The 20,475-nt window shown below is 43.7% G+C and overlaps 1 protein-coding gene and 1 long non-coding RNA gene across 2 annotated transcripts; both read right to left on the reverse strand.

Annotated features, from left to right (window-relative positions):
* Positions 1 to 957: 957 nt before the first annotated feature.
* On the reverse strand, positions 958 to 20,354 carry dnm1b (dynamin 1b). The gene is made up of 24 exons (XM_069724981.1): positions 19,961 to 20,354; positions 14,849 to 14,922; positions 14,567 to 14,716; positions 14,232 to 14,435; positions 13,745 to 13,843; positions 13,508 to 13,668; positions 13,168 to 13,310; positions 12,878 to 13,013; positions 12,725 to 12,792; positions 11,872 to 12,010; positions 11,640 to 11,726; positions 10,981 to 11,051; positions 10,699 to 10,750; positions 10,580 to 10,591; positions 10,136 to 10,249; positions 9,689 to 9,798; positions 9,490 to 9,601; positions 7,026 to 7,037; positions 6,696 to 6,863; positions 6,401 to 6,487; positions 5,990 to 6,144; positions 5,730 to 5,897; positions 1,127 to 2,736; positions 958 to 1,030 (listed from the first exon to the last, which is right to left on the reverse strand). Exons 1-23 carry the CDS (start codon positions 20,119 to 20,121, stop codon positions 2,676 to 2,678), a joined length of 2,544 nt encoding a protein of 847 aa, XP_069581082.1. The 5' UTR covers positions 20,122 to 20,354; the 3' UTR covers positions 958 to 1,030; positions 1,127 to 2,675.
* On the reverse strand, positions 17,880 to 19,936 carry LOC138636766 (uncharacterized). The gene is made up of 5 exons (XR_011312327.1): positions 19,283 to 19,936; positions 19,053 to 19,088; positions 18,885 to 18,977; positions 18,751 to 18,809; positions 17,880 to 18,539 (listed from the first exon to the last, which is right to left on the reverse strand). It is a non-coding gene; the product is annotated as an uncharacterized lncRNA (long non-coding RNA).
* Positions 20,355 to 20,475: the final 121 nt, after the last annotated feature.

Here is a 20,475-nt window from a genome sequence, read left to right on the forward strand (position 1 = left end):
TAGATAGATAGATAGATAGATAGATAGATAGATAGATAGATAGATAGATAGATAGATAAGGTCCTGATGGTGCTGATGATGGTTCTGATGGTGCTGATGATGGTTCTGATGGTCCTGATGATGGTTCTGATGGTGCTGATGGTCCTGATGGTGCTGATGATGGTTCTGATGGTGCTGATGGTCCTGATGATGGTTCTGATGGTGCTGATAATGGTGCTGATGATGGTTCTGATGGTGCTGATGGTCCTGATGGTCCTGATGATGGTTCTGATGGTCCTGATGGTTCTGATGGTCGGAGCATGTTGTCCAGGAGCGGTCCAGTTAAAATTGTGGACAGATTAAATATAATAAAATGAAATAATAAATTCATGAGTGAACTAGATTCACTGCCTGATCGGTGGTCGATGACTAACTGAAGAGTTACTACGGAAACTAGTTACTGAATGGGTTAGAGGTTAGTTAGTTCATGGGTTAGTTGAAGAAAGAGATGAGTTCGTGGGTTAGTTAATGAGTGACAGATGTAGTTAAAGAGTTCCTCAATAAATAGTTTTTGATTAGATGAGAGTTCCCCAGAGTTGGTAGAGAAGTGGATCTGTTAACGAGTAAGTAACCGAGAAGTTAACTTGGTTAAAGGTCAATGAGTTAGTGAATGAGTTTAGTTTAGTTCAATTTAGTTGATATTAATTTAGTTGAATTTAATTTAGTTGAGATTAATTTAGTTTAGTTTCATTTAGTTGAGATTAATTTTGTTTAGTTTCATTTAGTTTAGATTAATTTTGTTTAATTTTATTATAATTTGGTTTAGTCATTTGATTTAGATTAAATTAGTTTAGTTAAATTTAGATTGGCTTAGATTAGTCAAATTTAGTTTTGATTAATGTAGTTTAGTCTAATTTAATTTAATTTAGTTTAATTTAATTTAGTTCAGTTTGACTTGAAGAAGAGTCGACACTCATATTCATTCACACAAATTTTATTTCATGTCAACACTGTTGGCCCTGATCACATGACACTAAGATACACAACAAAGCTACTCTCACACACACACACACACACACACACACACACACACACACACACACACACACACACACACACACACACACACACACACACACACACACACACACACACACACACACACACACACACACACACACACACACACACACTACTGTGTGGGCTGCTGCATATTTCAGTAGAATATGTGGATCTGTAAATTTGCTCCTCACAAAAACAGGTACATTATAATCTCGGTAATATCTCGGTAAACACGGCGGCCGCGCTGCGTTCAGCACGCTGCTGCAGAGCCACGTGCAACAATACTAAACACCACGAGAACCAGAGCATGCTGCCACTAATGTGAACACAGGACACATCGTCACGGATACGGGCACGTCCTGCTAACGCTCCGCTAACAGCGGTGCCGCTGAACGCAGCTCAGAACCTGAACTAATTGTACAGAACCACAACACGAACAGCAAATACAACACCGGAGGACAGACAGCAGAGACACACATGAACCTCTTCAACCTGCAGCAGAGATCCGAACGGACCGCTGCAGCGCCGGGTCCGTCCTCCCTCCAGGAACCGCACCAACGGTTAGGAAACAGTCCCAGGTCAGAACACATCCAGACATCTACAAACTCAAACTACAACTTAACAAACCGGATTCTCAGGTCCTGATGACGCCCTCCTTCTTGGAGGAACTCTGATGGGAAACACTGGGAGAACAGATGTGGTTTGGAACCCCTAAGATCCAATCAGAACCAAATGGAACCAGTGGGAGGGAGTTAGAACTACTGAGTATTCAACTGGAACCCTTTAGAACCAGGTGGTACCAGTTAGTCAGAACCAATTTGAACAGGACAGAACAAGTTGTTCTGGTTGAAACCAAACATAGAAGGTCGGAACCAGATGGACCAACTGGAACAAACTGAAACCAGTTAGAACCAGCTGGTATCAGTTGGCACCGGTTGGAACAAGATAGAACAACTTGCACTGGTTGGAGAGTTGGAACCTGTTGGAACCAGTTGGAACTGGTTAGAACCAGTTGGAACCCATTGGAACCCATTGGAACAAGCTGGAACCAGGATAAATCAGAAGGAACCAGTTGGAACCGGTTAGAACCAGCTTGTATCAGTTGGCACTGGTTGGAACAAGACAGAACAACTTGCACTGATTGGAGAGTTGGAGCCAATTGGAACCAGATGGAACGAGTTGGAACCAAATGGAGCCAGTTGGAACCAGATGGAACCAGTTGGAACCAGAGGGCAGCTTTGAGATGGAGCAGACTGATGTCCACAGAACAGAACATTTGTAGAACAGTAGAACACTGGTTTTAAGCTAACAGTAGATCATAAATAAATCAATAAGTAGATCAATAAATAGACAAGTTGAACGATAAACTTTACACTGTAAAGAAACGCTGAGCTTTACAGGAGAGAAAAGCAGAAACTGAAAATAAAACTCCAGAACTGAGGACGAAAGCTGGCAGGTGTCGGACCGACCAGGTAATATGGAGCCGAGTGAGACATCTGCTCTTCACACATATCTGTGGAGCGCTCGACAAGACCTGTCTCACCTCCCAGCAGCAGACAGACAAGTTCATACACTGAGTATTGCAGTAATGTGCTGATGATGAATATTAATGTGACAGGAACACAGCAGGGGGGTCAACCCTCCATAGAAGACTGGGGGCTCTCTCCGTGGGCGGGGCTACCTTTACTGGGACGACTGGCAAGAACCACAGGAACCAAACAGGAAGAGAAAAGAGAAGAGTGAATCAGCGGGGCAGGCAGAAGGAAGGCTTCAGGGGTCAAACGTCACATCATCTACAATACTCTGTAGGAACAGTCAGGACAAAATGGATGGGACCAGTTAGAACCGGGAGGTACCAGTTAGAACCAGTAAGTACCAGTTAGAACCAGTTAGAATCAGTTGGTACCAGTAGGTAGCAGTTATAAACAGTAGGTACCAGTTAGAACCAGTTAGAACCAGTTGCTACCAGTTAGAACCAGTGAGATCCAGTTAAACCAGCTGGAACACACCAGGAACCCATTCAAACCAGTTGAACAAGTTCAAATGTGGAGGACCTTCTTGAAACCAGCTGAAACCAACAGAACTTGATGGAACCTATTGAAAACAGAAGGAACTTTCGGACCAGTAGTTGAAACAAGTTAGAACCAGCAGGAACCTGGAGAACCAGCACGTGTCTGTTCAAACCAGTTGAATAAGTTTAAATGTGTAGGAACCACTGGAACCATCCAAAACTGGTTAGAACCAGCTGGAACCGGCTGGGCATCCACTGAAACAGTATTAACAAGCTGGAACTAGTTAGAACCAGTAAAAAGGAGAGAATAAAGTGTGTTTGTCCTCCAGAACCACACGTGGAACCTTTGGGAACCAGACTAAATCTAATTCTATGTGATCGGTGTGCTTTCTGTGTGTCAGAGGGCGGAGTAAGAGGGCGGAGTAAGAGGGCGGAGTCAGAGGGCGGAGTCAGAGGCTGTTCTGGAGGATCGGGATGGAGATGCAGGAGCCCTCAGACTGGAGACAAACAACAACACAAAAACAACAGAGACACAAACAGAGAGACTGACAGTCAATTACAGGTCGATGGAGCTGCCAATTACATGGATTACTATGATGCAGAGGGGGTGGGCGGGGTCACATGGTGAGGAGAGTGATTTGATTGGACGATGAGAGACACACACACACACACACACACACACACACACACACACACACACACACACACACACACACAAATACACGCACACACACAAACACACACACACACACACTCACACAAACACAGTGGATGATGGACAGTGATGTCACACAGACAGCTGACATACCATTGGTGAACTCCTCACTGGTCACTGATAGAGATTCTGAAAGAATAACCATATATGGTCATTATGAGGGGGAACGGGCGGGGCTACCTGCTGTGACACTGAGCTTCCTGTGTAGCCTTATAAGGTATTGTTAGAACAGGATCACACAAACAGAGAGAGGTAGACAGGTAGAGAGACAGGAAGACAGACAGACAGACAGACAGGTAAAGAGAAGGGTAGAGAGCCAGACAGGTAGAGGGATAGACAGACAGACAGACAGACAGACAGTCTGATGAGGAGGAGGAGTATGATGAGAAGGAGGATTCTGATGAGGAGGAAGAGTCTGATGAAGAGGAGGAGTGTGATGAGGAGGAAGAGTCTGATGAGGAGGAGGAGTATGATGAGAAAGACGAGTCTGATGAGGAGGAAGAGTTTTATGAGGAGGAACAGTCTGATGAGGAGGAGGAGTATGATGAGGAGGAAGAGTCTGATGAGGAGGAGGAGTCTGATGAGGAGTAGGGGTCTGATAAGGAGGAGGGGTCTGATGAGGAGGAAGAGTCTGATGAGGAGGAAGAGTTTGATGAGGAGGAGGAGTCTGATAAGGAGGAGTCCGATGAGGAGGAAGAGTCTGATGAGGAGGAGGAGTATGATGAGAAGGAAGAGTCTGATGAGGAGGAAGAGTCTGATGAGGAGGAGGAGTGTGATGAGAAGGAGGAGTCTGATGAGGAGGAAGAGTCTGATGAGGAGGAGGAGTGTAATGAGGAGGAAGAGTCTGATGAGGAGGAAGAGTCTGCTGAGGAGGAGGAGTCTGATGAGGAGTAAGGGTCTGATAAGGAGGAGGGATCTGATGAGGAGGAGGGGTCTGATGAGGAGGAGGAGTGTGATGAGGAGGAAGAATCTGACGAGGAGGAGGAGTCTGATAAGGAGGACGGGTCTGATGAGGAGGAGTGTGATGAGGAGGAGGAGTCTAATGAGGAGGAGGAGTGTGATGAGGAGGAGTCTGATGAGGAGGAGGGGTCTAATGAGGAGGAGTGTGATGAGGAGGAGTCTGATGAGGAGGAGGGGTCTAATGATGAGGAGGAGTCTGATGAGGAGGAGGGGTCTGATTAGGAGGAGTGTGATGAGGAGGAGGAGTGTGATGAGGAGGAGGAGTCTGATGAGGAGGAGGAGTCTGATGAACAGGAGCAGGTGAGAAAGAAAGACGCCTCTTTCTTCTCCATGCCTGCAGGCTGTTTGTGGATCACTGCACCAACGAAGAAGAACCTGACTTCTTCTTCTGGTTCTTTCTGAATAATAAAAGCTAAACAAACAGATGTGAACACCTGGAAACATTCAGGTGACATCACAGGACCTCGTTCACACCTGACGATCAGCTGCAGGTCAGCTGACCTGGAGGTCTGGACTCATCAGCAGGATCGGTTACCATGGTAACTTCAGGTCTAACTGCAGACCTAACCTGCCCCAGAGCAGGTTCTGTTGAAGCTCCGCCCACTGACCAATCAGTGATGTCAGAGTTCAGCTGCAAACCCCGCCCCTTTAACGTGAGCATTCTCAGAGCTGATTGGTTGAACCAGCTTCGTGAGAGATATTATGGGGTATGGGACCTGCTTCAGCGTCCAGGTAACGGGTCTTAGATTTGACCCAGGATCTGCTCCAACCCGCTCTCGGACCCGGACCAGCTCAGACCAGAGACCTGGAGGTGAGCCAGGCCGGCGGTCCAGTTGGAGGACGTGAGGACACATCAGACGGTCTTTGGTCTGAATTGGTCTTCGGACCTGCAGGTTCCCGGTCCAGGACCGGCTGCACCTGAACCCGCCACTCAGTCACCTGACCTCTCTGGGCCGTTTGACCTTTGACCTCAGAGTGACGGACACATGAAGCCCGGGGTACCTGGGGACTCCGGGGGGGGGCGCTCTGTTGGGCCGGGATGGCACATTGGGCGGTCCCGGATCAGGAGACACGGCGGGACGCGACGGCGGACCGGGAGCAGCGCGACCACCTGGACGAGGAGGACCAGGGGGGGCACGGCGCTGGGGGGTCGGGCTGGACATGGGGGACCTGCAGAGACCGGCAGAGACCAGAAGACACTCGATGACCCCGTCTTACACCGTCGGGGGGGGGGGGGGCCGGCTCACCTGGTGCTCGGTTACCTGCGTCCTGACGGCATCCCCGTCACCTGCAGCCAAGAGTCGTCCACCGGAGGAGGCATCGTCGTGGTGATGGTGGACGTGCTGATGTCACCAATGATGTTGAGACCTTCTCTGAGGGCGTGAAACATCCGGAGCATCTCATCACGGTGCTGGGCCTGGAGAGACAGACAGACAGGTTTATCGGTTAAAGCAACAAAAACAAGAACCACAATTGTTTGAAAGAGAAACAAACATTTCTTTGGGTCCACCTGTCTGTCTCTTTGTCCCCCGTCTGTCCCCCTGTCCCTCTGTCCCCTGTCTGTCTCTTTGTCCCCCGTCTATCCCCCTGTTTGTCTCTCTGTCCCTCTGTCTGTTCCCTTGTCCCTCGATCTGTCCCTGTCCCCCGTCTGTCTCTCTGTCCCCCTGTCTCACCTGTTCCTGGGACTCCTCCATCAGGGTGTTCTGGTCTCCACAGGAGTAAAGATGAGCGAGCAGGTCGGCGTGAATGAACTCCTTCGTCTGAGGAGCAGAGAGGAGGTCACATGACCAACACCTTCATTTGTGTGTGTGTGTGTGTGTGTGTGTGTGTGTGTGTGTGTGTGTGTGTGTGTGTGTGTGTGTGTGTGTGTGTGTGTGTGTGTGTGTGTGTGTGTGTGTGTGTGTGTGCGTGCGTGTGTGCGTGTGTGTGTGTGTGTCTCCGTGTGTGTCCGTGTGTGTGTGTCCGTACGTTGTTGACCATCAGGTGCATGATGGTTTTGGGGATGAGGTCTCTGACGGTGCGGTGGATGATTGACAGGTACGAGTCCACCAGGTTCCTGACGATCTCCACCTGTCGCTCCAGCTGAGGGTCCAAACTGTGGATCTGTCCATCACCACTGGACTCCTCCACCTCCACCTGCAAACACACACACACACAGCAGCTGAACACACACACACACAGTACACACACACACACACACACACACACACACACACACACACACACACACACACACACACACACACACACACACACACACACACACACACACACACACACACACACACAGAAACTTACCTTCTCTTTATCCTGCAGGAGCAGAAAGGAAGGAGAAAGTTTCAGTTCATTTTTAATAATTTCATTATTAATAATAATAACAATATATAATAAGAACTACTACTAATATATTACTGTCATATTGAGGAACTACTGTAATCATTAATAAAGTAAATATTAAGTATTAATAAAGTCATTAATGAAGTGATTATAAAGTATCAATAAAGTATTATTAAAGTAATAATAAAGTATTAATAAAATGCTTATAAAGTATTGATAAAGTAATAATACATTATTAATAAAGTGACTATAAAGTATTAATTAAGTCATAAGAAAGTAGTAATAAAGTAGTAATAATGTGATGTGGTGGTGATGATGTGATGATGTGCTGATGATATGGTGATGATATGGTGATGATATGGTTGTGATGTGGTGATGATATGGTTGTGATGTGGTGATGTGGTGGTGATGATGTGGTGATGTGGTGGTGATGTGGTGATGATGTGGTGATGTGGTGATGATGTGGTGATGATATGGTGATGATGTGGTGATGATGTGGTGATGTGGTGATGATGTGGTGATGATATGGTGATGATGTGGTGATGATGTGGTGATGTGGTGGTGATGTGGTGATGATGTGGTGATGATATGGTGATGATATGGTTGTGATGTGGTGATGATATGGTGATGATGTGGTGATGTGGTGATGATGTGGTGATGATATGGTGATGATGTGGTGATGTGGTGATGATGTGGTGATGATATGGTGATGATGTGGTGATGTGGTGGTGATGTGGTGATGATGTGGTGATGATGTGGTGATGATATGGTGATGATGTGGTGATGATGTGGTGATGATGTGGTGATGATATGGTGATGATGTGGTGATGATGTCGTGATGATATGGTGATGATGTGGTTGTGATGTGATGATGTGGTGATGATGTGGTGATGATGTGGTGATGATGTGGTGATGATGTGGTGATGATGTGGTGATGATATGGTGATGATGTGGTGATGATATGGTGACGTGGTGATGATGTGGTGATGTGGTGGTGATGTGGTGATGATGTGGTGATGATATGGTGAAGATGTGGTGATGATGTGGTGATGTGGTGATGATATGGTGATGATATGGTGATGATGTGGTGATATGGTGGTGATGTGGTGATGATATGGTGATGTGGTGATGATGTGGTGATGTGGTGGTGATGTGGTGGTGATGTGGTGATGATGTGGTGATGATATGGTGATGTGGTGATGATGTGGTGATGATGTGGTGATGATATGGTGATGATGTGGTGATGTGGTGATGATGTGGTGATGATGTGGTGATGATATGGTGATGATGTGGTGATGTGGTGGTGATGTGGTGATGATGTGGTGATGATGTGGTGATGATATGGTGATGATGTGGTGATGATGTGGTGATGATGTGGTGATGATATGGTAATGATGTGGTGATGATGTGGTTGTGATGTGGTGATGTGGTGATGATGTGGTGATGATGTGGTGATGATGTGGTGATGTGGTGATGATATGGTGATGATGTGGTGATGATGTGGTTGTGATGTGGTGATGTGGTGATGATGTGGTGATGATATGGTGATGATGTGGTGATGTGGTGATGATGTGGTGATGATATGGTGATGATGTGGTGATGATGTGGTGATGTGGTGATGATATGGTGATGATGTGGTGATGTGGTGGTGATATGGTTGTGATGTGGTGGTGATGTGGTGATGATATGGTTTTGATGTGGTGATGATGTGGTGATGATATGGTGATGATGTGGTGGTGATGTGGTGATGATATGGTTTTGATGTGGTGATGTGGTGATGATATGGTGATGATGTGGTGATGATGTGGTTGTGATGTGGTGATGTGGTGATGATGTGGTGATGATATGGTGATGATGTGGTGATGTGGTGATGATGTGGTGATGATATGGTGATGATGTGGTGATGATGTGGTGATGATGTGGTAATGATATGGTGATGATGTGGTGATGTGGTGGTGATATGGTTGTGATGTGGTGGTGATGTGGTGATGATATGGTTTTGATGTGGTGATGATGTGGTGATGATATGGTGATGATGTGGTGGTGATGTGGTGATGATATGGTTTTGATGTGGTGATGATGTGGTGATGTGGTGATGATATGGTGATGATGTGGTGATGTGGTGATGATGTGGTAATGATATGGCGATGATGTGGTGATGATATAGTGATGATGTGGTGATGTGGTGATGATGTGGTGATGATATGGTGATGATGTGGTGATGTGGTGATGATATGGTGATGATGTGGTGATGATATGGTGATGATGTGGTGATAATGTGGTGATGTGGTGATGATATGGTTGTGATATAGTGATGATGTGGTGATGATATGGTGATGATGTGGTTGTGATGTGGTGATGATGTGGTGATGATGTGGTTGTGATGTCGTATGAATTGAAAATAAACAGTGGTATTGATTAGTACCACGGTGCGTTCAGGGTACACTCCAGCTCGTAGGAAAGATGCCTTCCAGCTGTCCACCTCCTCCTGAGACTCACTGGCCAACTCCAGCTGACGGTAGTCTTTGTACACGTTCCTGCAACATCATAGATCATATTCATTATTGACCTCTGACCTGTATTGATTATTGACATCTGACCTGTATTTATTATTGACCTCTGACCTGTGCTCCGTGTTAAACAGGGCGAAAACGTGTTTGCTGGACATGAAGCTCTTCTCAATGTCTTTCAGTTTCAGGTTGTCCACTGTCAGCATGTACTTCTTCTCCTTCTCCTGCAGGGGGCAATGACAACAACATCAACAACGACAACAATGACAACATCAACGACGACAACAATGTCATCAGCAACAACAACGACGACAACATTAACAACAACAACGCCATCAACAACACCGTCAACAATGACAACAACGACAATAACATCAACAACGACAACAACGGCAACACACATCGTTAATGTCTCTGTCTTCTCAACAAAAGTCTCTGCTCTCTGCTGAACCAGGACAGATGTATTTGTTCAGATTTCAGGACTTTATATGGAGTTGTGTGTTTCCGTGTTTGTTTCCATGTCTGTGCTTCTGTGTGCGTGTTTCCGTGTGTGTGTGTTACCTCGTCGTCTTTGTACCAGGACAGGGTCTCAGCCGTCAGGACGAACCAGTACTCTTTGGCTCCGCCCTTCATGATGCTAATGTTGTTGATGGTGAGCCAGCCTTTACGGATCACCTGGACGAGTCATTACATCAGAGAAACACCTGGTTAATGATGATGTCATCAATCCCTGTGATTAATTATTGATCCATCACTAATAACAACAGTGTTCGTCCAGTTGTAAAGTTACATCACAGTGTTAATATTAGACTGAATCTAACCTGAACCTAACCCAACCTGAACCTAACCTAACCCAAACCTAAGCCTAACCTAACCTAACCCAAACCTAACCTGAACCTAACCTAATCTAACCTAAACCTAACCTGAACCTAACCTAAACCCAACCTGAACCTAACCTTAGGTACGTCCCCACAACGTCAGTAACACAAGCAAACACACACTTACCATGATTTCATCCTGGTTGCCACGGCAACAGAGGCATAGAGAGGGATGGAGAGACAGAGTGAGAAGAAAAGAGAGAAACATATGAATGAGTTGGTCCTTTGTTACCTGCAGGGACTCACCTGGTTTCCTGCCGCCTTCTTCTTGTTCATCTGACTGCTCTTCTGCTGCGCACTAGCACACACACACACACACACACACACACACACACACACACAGGTCAGTGTCTGATTTGTTGTGTACTTGTGTATTTTGTACTTATTATGTACTTGTTGTGTACTTGTGTATTTGTTGTGTATTTGTTGTGTACTTGTTGTGTATTTGTTGTGTACTTGTTGTGTACTTGTGTATTTGTTGTGTATTTGTTGTGTACTTGTGTAGTGAGTGAGCTGAAACTTTCTTACTTTGCAAAGCCGATAAAATCTTCATGGTTTGTGTTCATGTAGGCCAACTCAATGTCAATCAGCAACATCACCTGGACAGACAGACAGGCGGAGACAGATAGATAGACAGACAGACAGAGACAGACAGACAGATGGTCACTGTGTTCTTCAGGATAATGAACTGTCACAGTTTTGTTGATTCTTTTCCATGTTTTGAGTGTTTGAAAATTTTAATTGTGTCATTCATGAGAGCCAATAAAAACTAACGGTTACATTCATAATTACATGAGATTTAACTCACGACATCAACCTGAAGCCTTCCTGAGATACTTCCTGTGATACTTCCTGAGATACTTCCTGTGATACTTCCTAAGATTACTTCCTGAGATACTCCGAGATACTTCCTGAGATACTTCCTGTGATACTTCCTAAGATACTTCCTGCGATACTTCCTGAGATACTCCCTGAGATACTTCCTGAGATACTTCCTGTGATACTTCCTGAGATACTTCCTGAGATACTTCCTGAGATACTTCCTGTGATACTTCCTAAGATACTTCCTGCGATACTTCCTGAGATACTCCCTGAGATACTTCCTGTGATACTTCCTGAGATACTTCTCCTTCTCCTGAGATACTTCCTGAGATGACGGGTGTTGTGACAGTTCTGATGTAACACACCTGAGTTTTGGTGCGACTCTCTCGGTCTCTGATGTGCTGAGTGACGATTCTCTCCATTTCCTCTCTGAGCATCGGATACTGAGCCAGCTGCAGACAGGAAGCAGGAGAAACAGAGAGGTCAGAGGTCAAACGCAGACCAGACAGTAAATATTGTTGTTTCAGTACTACTGATTACAGATCAATACTACTGATTGCAGTACTGTGTAGTATTAGTGGGAGTAACTTGCAGTACCTTCTGAGTACACTGCCTCACAGTATTGACGAGCTCATTGATCACCATGTCAACACATTTCTGACACGGTTCTTTGATCTGAGCGATCTGACGCTTCGTGATCGTCTCGAAAGCCATGTCAGGAGTGAACAGACCCGTCCTGAGGACAGGTGAGAACAGGTGAGAACAGGTTGAACCAGGTGAGGACAGATGAGGACAAGTAGGAACAGGTGAGAACAGGTGAGGACAGGTGGGGACAGGTGAGGACAGCTGGAGACAGGTTGAACCAGGTGGGGACAGGTGAGGGTAGGTGGGGACAGGTGAGGACAGGTGGGGACAGGTGAGAACAGGTGAGAACAGGTTGAACCAGGTGAGGACAGGTGGGGACAGGCGAGAACAGGAGAGGGCAGGTGGGGACAGGTGAGGACAGGTTGAACCAGGTGAGGACAGGTGAGAATGGGTGAGGACGCGTGAGGAGAGGTGAGAACAGGTGGGGACAGGTGAGGACAGGTGGGGACAGGTGAGAACAGGTTGAACCAGGTGAGGACAGATGAGGACAAGTGGGAACAGGTGAGAACAGGTGAGGACAGGTGGGGACAGGTGAGGACAGCTGGGGACAGGTGAGGACAGCTGGAGACAGGTTGAACCAGGTGGGGACAAGTGAGGGTAGGTGGGGACAGGTGAGGACAGATGGGGACAGGTGAGAACAGGTGAGAACAGGTGAGGACAGGTGAGAACAGGTGGGGACAGGTGAGGACAGCTGGGGACAGGTGAGAACAGGTTGAACCAGGTGGGGACAGGTGAGAACAGGTGAGGACAGGTGGGGACGGGTGGGGACGGATGGTGACAGGTGAGACCACGGTTGTAAACTCACCTGATCCCGTGGATGTTCTTGATGGCGTAGCTAATCTCCTTACGAAGAGTCTTCTCGTCGCCCTCCAGCTGCACAATCGGTAAAACACTTTACTCAGGTGATCATCATGATGTCACTCAGGATCTAAAGATGTCACACAGGTGAGATCTGTACCTTGACCAGCTCAAAGGGGAAACGCTCATGGAAGATTCGATTGATCTTCGCTCCTCCTGACAGCTCGTAGGTGTCGACCTGATCACCTGATCCTTCGATCCGCTTCTCAAAGTCCACCGCAAACTGCTGCACCATCCTGACACACACACACACACACACACACACACACACACACACACACTCTGTCTGTCTGTGTGTGTGTGTGTGTGTGTGTGTGTGTGTGTGTGTGTGTGTGTGTGTGTGTGTGTGTGTGTGTGTGTGTGTGTGTGTGTGTGTGTGTGTGTACTGACTGCAGCAGGGCCTTGGTTTTGCGACTCGGGTCATCGGGTCTGAAGTTCTTGTACTCCTCCACCTCCTTCTCGATGGACAACAGCTGGCTCTGTAGTTTGCTGCGTAACCCCGGCAACGTGTCCCGGATGTGGTTGGTCAGTTGCTAGGGGAAACCGACAGATGCCGTTACTATGGTTACAGAGGGAGCAGGGGGTCGGGAACTCTGAACACCTTCGGGAACTGACAGAGCCCGGCTAGTAGTTTCCACCCGCCCCCAGTGTTTATGCTAAGCTAAGCTACCATCACAGCTGTGTGCTGAAGACATGAGACAGAAAGAGACAGACAGACAGCAGGACTCACCTGGTTGAGGGTTTTCTGCAGGTAGGCGGTGCCCATGCGGTCGGCCAGGTGACGGTACCCCTGGTGCGACAGGAAGAACTTCCTCTCAGCTTGGAGAGCCGCCGTGATGTCTTTCTTCCCGTCGATGTCTTTCTGACTGCGATTCACCACCCCGATGTAACCTGACACATTTAACATATAACAATCAGGTGACAGCCAATCAGGTGTCAGGATTCTGTCTGATGTCATCATGTGTACCTCTGCGCAGCGGCAGCAGTTTGTTCTCCAGGATGTCTCTGGCGTCAGTTCCTTCATCCATCAGGTCCAGTTTGGTAATCACACCGATGGTCCTTAGACCTGGAGGAGGACGCGGGTGGAGGTGTTTCAGATGGAGGTGGAGGTGTTTCAGATGCGGGTGGAGGTGTTTCAGATGCGGGTGGAGGTGTTTCAGATGGAGGTGGTGGTGTTTCAGATGGAGGTGGAGGTGTTTCAGATGCGGGTGGAGGTGTTTCAGATGGAAGTGGAGGTGTTTCAGATGCGGGTGAAGGTGTTTCAGATGGAGGTGGAGGTGTTTCAGATGCGGGTGGAGGTGTTTCAGATAGAGGTGGAGGTGTTTCAGATGTGGGTGGAGGTGTTTCAGATGCGGGTGGAGGTGTTTCAGATGGAGGTGGAGGTGTTTCAGATGTGGGTGGAGGTGTTTCAGATGCGGGTGGAGGTGTTTCAGATGCGGGTGGAGGACTCATACCTTGCGGGTCGACCTCCTTGGCAATCTTCAGGGCGTCGGAGTTGGCGAGGTCAGAGTTGGCCGGAGAAACAGCCAATAGGAGGCAGTTGTCCTTGGTGACGAACTGCATCAGCATCTCTCTGATCTGCTGCTCGATGTCGGCCGGCTGGTCGCCGACCGGAACCTTCGTCATCCCGGGGAGGTCGACTAGGGTCAGGTTCAGGACTGAGGAGAGGGGGGGTCAGCGGGTCGTCACAGTGTGTGTGTGTGTGTGTGTGTGTGTGTGTGTGTGTGTGTGTGTGTGTGTGTGTGTGTGTGTGTGTGTGTGTGTGTGTGTGTGTGTGTGTGTGTGTTACCGTTGGGTGAGTACACTCGTAGGTTGATGGGAACTGGACTGATTCCTTTGTTCTGACCCGTCACTCGATCCGTTTCAGCTTCAATCTCCTGACGAACTTCATCAAAGTCGATGAACTTCTTCCCTTTACAGTGCAGGAACTCTGCATACTCTGATCAATCCATGATCAATCCATGATCAATATATCACATGATCAATATATGATCAATACCTGCTCAGATCAACATGTTAACATGATATTATGATATTACATATATGATATTATATGGTATGTGAGTCTCACCTGTTGGACAGTTGATGAGCTGCAGCACCAGGGGGCGCCGAGTGACGATACCGGAACCACGTGGGAGAAAGTCTCTGGGGTGGGGAGGAGGGAGGGGTGGGGGGTGGGGATTAGCATCATGTTAGCATCACATGTTAGCATCATGTTATGATATTATGATATTACATGATATTATATATTATGATATATTACATTATATTGTGATATTACATGATCATATTTGATGATATTACATGATATTATGATATTACATGATATTATGATATTATATGATATATTACATATTATGATATATTACATTATATTGTGATATTACATGATCATATTTGATTATATTACATGATATTATGATATTACATGATATTATGATATTATATGATATATTACATGATATTATATATTATATGATATTACATGGTATTATGATATAACATGATATTATATGATATTATATGACATGATATATGATATTACATGATAATATTTGATATATTACATAATATTTTATATTATGATATTAAATGATATATTACATGATATATGATATTACATGATATTATATGATATTACATGATAATATTTGATATATTACATAATATTTTATATTATGATATTAAATGATATATTACATGATATATGATATTACATGATAATATTTGATATATTACATAATATTTTATATTATGATATTAAATGATATATTACATGATATATGATATTACATGATATTATATGATATTACATGATATATGATATTACATATATGATATATGATATTACATGATACTATATTACATGATATGACATGATAATATTTGATATTATATTACATATTTGATATTATGATATTAAATGATATGATATTACATATATCATAATATATGTAATATTTTATATTATGATATTAAATGATATATTACATGATATATGATATTACATGATATTATATGATATTACATGATATTATGATATTACATGATATTACATGATATTATATATTACATTATATTGTGATATTACAAGATAATATTTGATGATATTACATGATATTATGATACTACATGATATTATATATTATATGATATATTACATTATATTGTGATATTACATGATAATATTTGATGACATTACATGATATTACATGATAATATTTGATGATATTACATGATATTATATGATATGATATTACATGATATTATATATTACATGACATATGATATTACATGATATTATGATATTACATTATAATATTTGATGATATTACATGATATTATGATATTACATGATATTATATATTATATGATATATTACATGATATTACATGATATTATATGATATTACATGATATTATATATTACATGATATATGATATTACATGATATTATGATATTACATTATAATATTTGATATTGTATTACATAATATTTTATATTATGATATTAAATGATATGATATTACATGATATATGATATTACATGATATTATATGATATTACATGATATATGACATTACATATATGATATATATTACATATGATATTACATGACATGATATTACATGATAATATTTGATATTATATTACATATTTGATATTATGATATTAAATGATATGATATTACGTGATATCATGATATTACATGATATTATGATATTATATTACATATTTGATATTATATTAAATGATATGATATTACATGATAGTATGATATTACATGATATTATGATATTATATTACATATTTGATATTATATTAAATGATATATTACATGATAGTATGATATTACAATATTTTATTACATGATATTTGATATTATATTACATAATATTTGACATTATATTACATAATATTTGATATTATGATGTTAAATTATATGATATTACATGATATATATTACATGATATTATATTACATGATATATGATATTTTAAATGATATATGATATATTACATGATATATGATATTACATGCTATGATATTGCATGATATTACGATATTATATTACATGATAATATTTGATACTATATTACATAATATTTGATATATTAAATGATATTATGATATTACATGATATGATATTTTACATGATATATTACATGTTATGATATTACATATTACGATATTATATTACATGATAATATTTGAATTATATTACATAATATTTGATATTATATTAAATGATATGATATTACATGACATATATGATATTACATGATAATATTTGATATTATATTACATAATATTTGATATTATATTACATAATATTTGATATTATGATATTAAATTATATTATGATATTACATGATATATGATATTATATATTACATGATATTACATGATATTATATGATATATTACATGATATTATATGATATATTACATGATATATGATATTACATATTATATGATATATTACATATTATGATATTACATGATATATGCTATTACGTGATGATATTACATGATATGATATTACATGACATTATATGATATATGATATTACATATTGATATTACATGATATGATATTATGATATATGATATTATATATTACATGACATGATATGATATTGCTAATGAGCTGGAGACTGACTAACTTCCTTTTCTTGTGTGAACGACACATCTTTGAATTATTTTCCTTTTATCTTTATTTTATGCAGCAAAGCATGAAAACACAAATAATAAACTGTCCCACGGTAGAACGATATGCAGCTCTCTGTGTGGCACCTGCTGCCGTCATGACGTCATTAAATCACAAGAAAGGGAGCGTCAATCACTAACATAAATGTCTTTCAATATATTTTACATATCTTAGTTCCATGAGCATAATTCCGAAATTAAATTATTAATATTCCCGAAATTTAAATGAACTAATATAATACACTTGTGGCTCTTCCAATGATATGACGTAATATTATATGATATTCATTGTGATGTGAATCCTTCAGAGAGACTGCAGCTCAAGGAGGAGCAGCATCACGACATCCAGTGAGTATATGTGTGAGAGAGTAGTGGCAGAGTCAGACACACACACACACACACACACACACACACACACACACACACACACACACACACACACACACACACACACACACACACACACACACACAGACACAGACACACACACACCACGCTGTTATTGTCATGCGATGACCAAAACCCTGCCGAGTCATGTGACCGCTAGGGACCAATGAGAGCAGGCATACAGACCCTCCTCTTCCTCAGGGTGAAGATAAAAATATTCAGCCAATCACGTGTCGGCTTCCGGCAGGACTCGAACTACAGACCTCAGAGACAGAGGCTTCACCTCTTCCTCCTCCTCCCCTTCCTCCCAGCAGTGGTCTTCATCAGTAAATACTGCTCACTTCAGTGCTTCAGTAACCATAGTAACATGATGTGCAACAGAATAATAAATACGAATCAGAGTGACACGTCTGTAAAGAGCTCTGCTGCTGCTGGGGTCACTTTAGACTAGTCATGGATGCAGGTACGAATCCTGAAACACTGAAACACTGAAACACTGAGACACTGAGACACTGAAACACCTGAAACACTGAGACACTGAAACACCTGAGACACCTGAAACACCTGAGACACCTGAAACACTGAGACACTGAGACACCTGAAACACCTGAAACACTGAAACACTGAAACACCTGAAACACCTGAGACACCTGAAACACCTGAGACACCTGAAACACTGAGACACTGAGACACCTGAAACACCTGAAACACTGAAACACTGAAACACTGAGACACCTGAAACGCTGAAACACCTGAAACACTGAGACACCTGAAACGCCTGAAAGACTGAAACACCTGAAACACTGAGACACCTGAAACGCCTGAAAGACTGAAACACCGAGACACTGAAACACTGAAACACCTGAAACACTGAGACACTGAAACACTGAAACACCTGAAACACTGAGACACTGAAACATCTGAAACACCTGAGACACCTGAGACACCTGAAACACTGAGACACCTGAAACACTGAAACACTGAGACACTGAAACACTGAAACACTGAGACACTGAAACACCTGAAACACCTGAAACACTGAGACACTGAAACACCTGAGACACCTGAGACACCTGAAACACTGAGACACCTGAAACACTGAAACACTGAGACACTGAAACACTGAAACACTGAGACACTGAAACACCTGAAACACCTGAAACACTGAGACACTGAAACACCTGAGACACCTGAGACACCTGAAACACCTGAGACACCTGAGACACCTGAAACACTGAGACACCTGAAACACTGAAACACTGAGACACTGAAACACTGAAACACTGAGACACTGAGACACCTGAAACACCTGAAACACTGAGACACTGAAACACCTGAGACACCTGAGACACCTGAAACACTGAGACACCTGAAACACTGAGACACTGAAACACCGAAACACCTGAAACACTGAAACACTGAAACACCTGAAACACTGAGACACTGAAACACCTGAAACACCTGTAACACCTGAAACACCTGTAACACCTGCAGACCACAGACGACCAGACATGATCAAAGTTCTGACAGACAGGAACATCAGAGTCTGTAATGACCTATGGGGTTCAACTCCGGGTTCTCTTTGTTTCTGGTTACAGTTGCATTTACTGGTTTTTAAAATGTGTTTGTGTTTTCAGAAGAAGAAAATCTCAAAGTTCTTCATGTTTTCACAGACAGGAAGAACTGATGCAGTTTAAAGGGGTTCCTGCAGGAGACCCACGTCCCCTGGACACATGGACACACATGAACACATACGGACTGACCCGGGTCCTCCGGGGTCCCATCAGGCAGTGTTCCTATTAATTTGTCCATCTGACAGGAACATGATAGACCAGAACCAACTGTGTCCCTCATCCACTGGATCTGATGTTCCTGATCAGAATCTCGGAGGATCGATTCATTGATCATCAGATGATTGGCTGATTCATCGACACAGAAACAGCTGATCAGGTCACACGTTTAAATCATGTGACGTCACAGAGAACCGTATAATGTGCTGCTCATCTATCCAGCGGGTCAGCCGGCCTGCAGCCAGCCGGGCGGGTCCACTGGGCCCGGTTCGGACAGACAGAGAGACAGACGGACTCACTTGCCCACGAAGTTCTCCAGCACCGAGCTCTTCCCGGCGCTCTGCCCGCCCACCACCGCGATCTGCGGCAGGTCGAGGGTGGCGTTCAGCCCGATGGAGGAGAAGGCGTCCTGCAGCTGGTTCACCAGCGGGATCAGCTCCTCCATCCCCCGGTTCCCCATGATGGAGGGACGGCGGAGGGACGAAGGCTGCTGCTAGTCCGTCCGACAGACAGGCAGGGCTGGCGGTGAGACAGGTGGGATGCTGCAGCAGCTCCGTCTGTCGCTCCTCCTGTCTCATTTGCCGGTCAGAGGACCGGTGATGGAGGTGATGATGACGAGGAGGAGGCTGCGGCTGCTAACGCTCCTCCAGCTGTGACCTTCAGCTCCGCTCTCCTCCGCTCCGCTGCAGGGAGGAAGACGACACACATCCGCTACGGACCTACAAAATAAAAGCCCGTGGAACTGTGCAGCGTAAGAAAAACAGGAAGTGACGTCATCATTCGGGTTTTAATGAAATCCGCCCGTCTTTATTTG

The sequence above is a fragment of the Brachyistius frenatus genome, unplaced genomic scaffold, assembly GCF_029030835.1.
Source record: "Brachyistius frenatus isolate BFR_SWC_R1_liver_20210118 unplaced genomic scaffold, ASM2903083v1 Contig_403, whole genome shotgun sequence".
NCBI lineage: Eukaryota > Metazoa > Chordata > Actinopteri > Embiotocidae > Brachyistius > Brachyistius frenatus.

Coding starts and splice junctions, on each gene's coding strand:
- dnm1b (XM_069724981.1), bottom strand. CDS start 20,121: ATGGGGAACCGGGGGATGGAGGAGCTGATCCCGCTGGTGAACCAGCTG. Junction 13,014..13,167: donor AAAACCAAGGCCCTGCTGCA/GTCAGTACACAC, acceptor TGTGTGTGTCAG/GATGGTGCAGCAGTTTGCGG. Junction 5,898..5,989: donor GGGATGCCGTCAGGACGCAG/GTAACCGAGCAC, acceptor CGGTCTCTGCAG/GTCCCCCATGTCCAGCCCGA.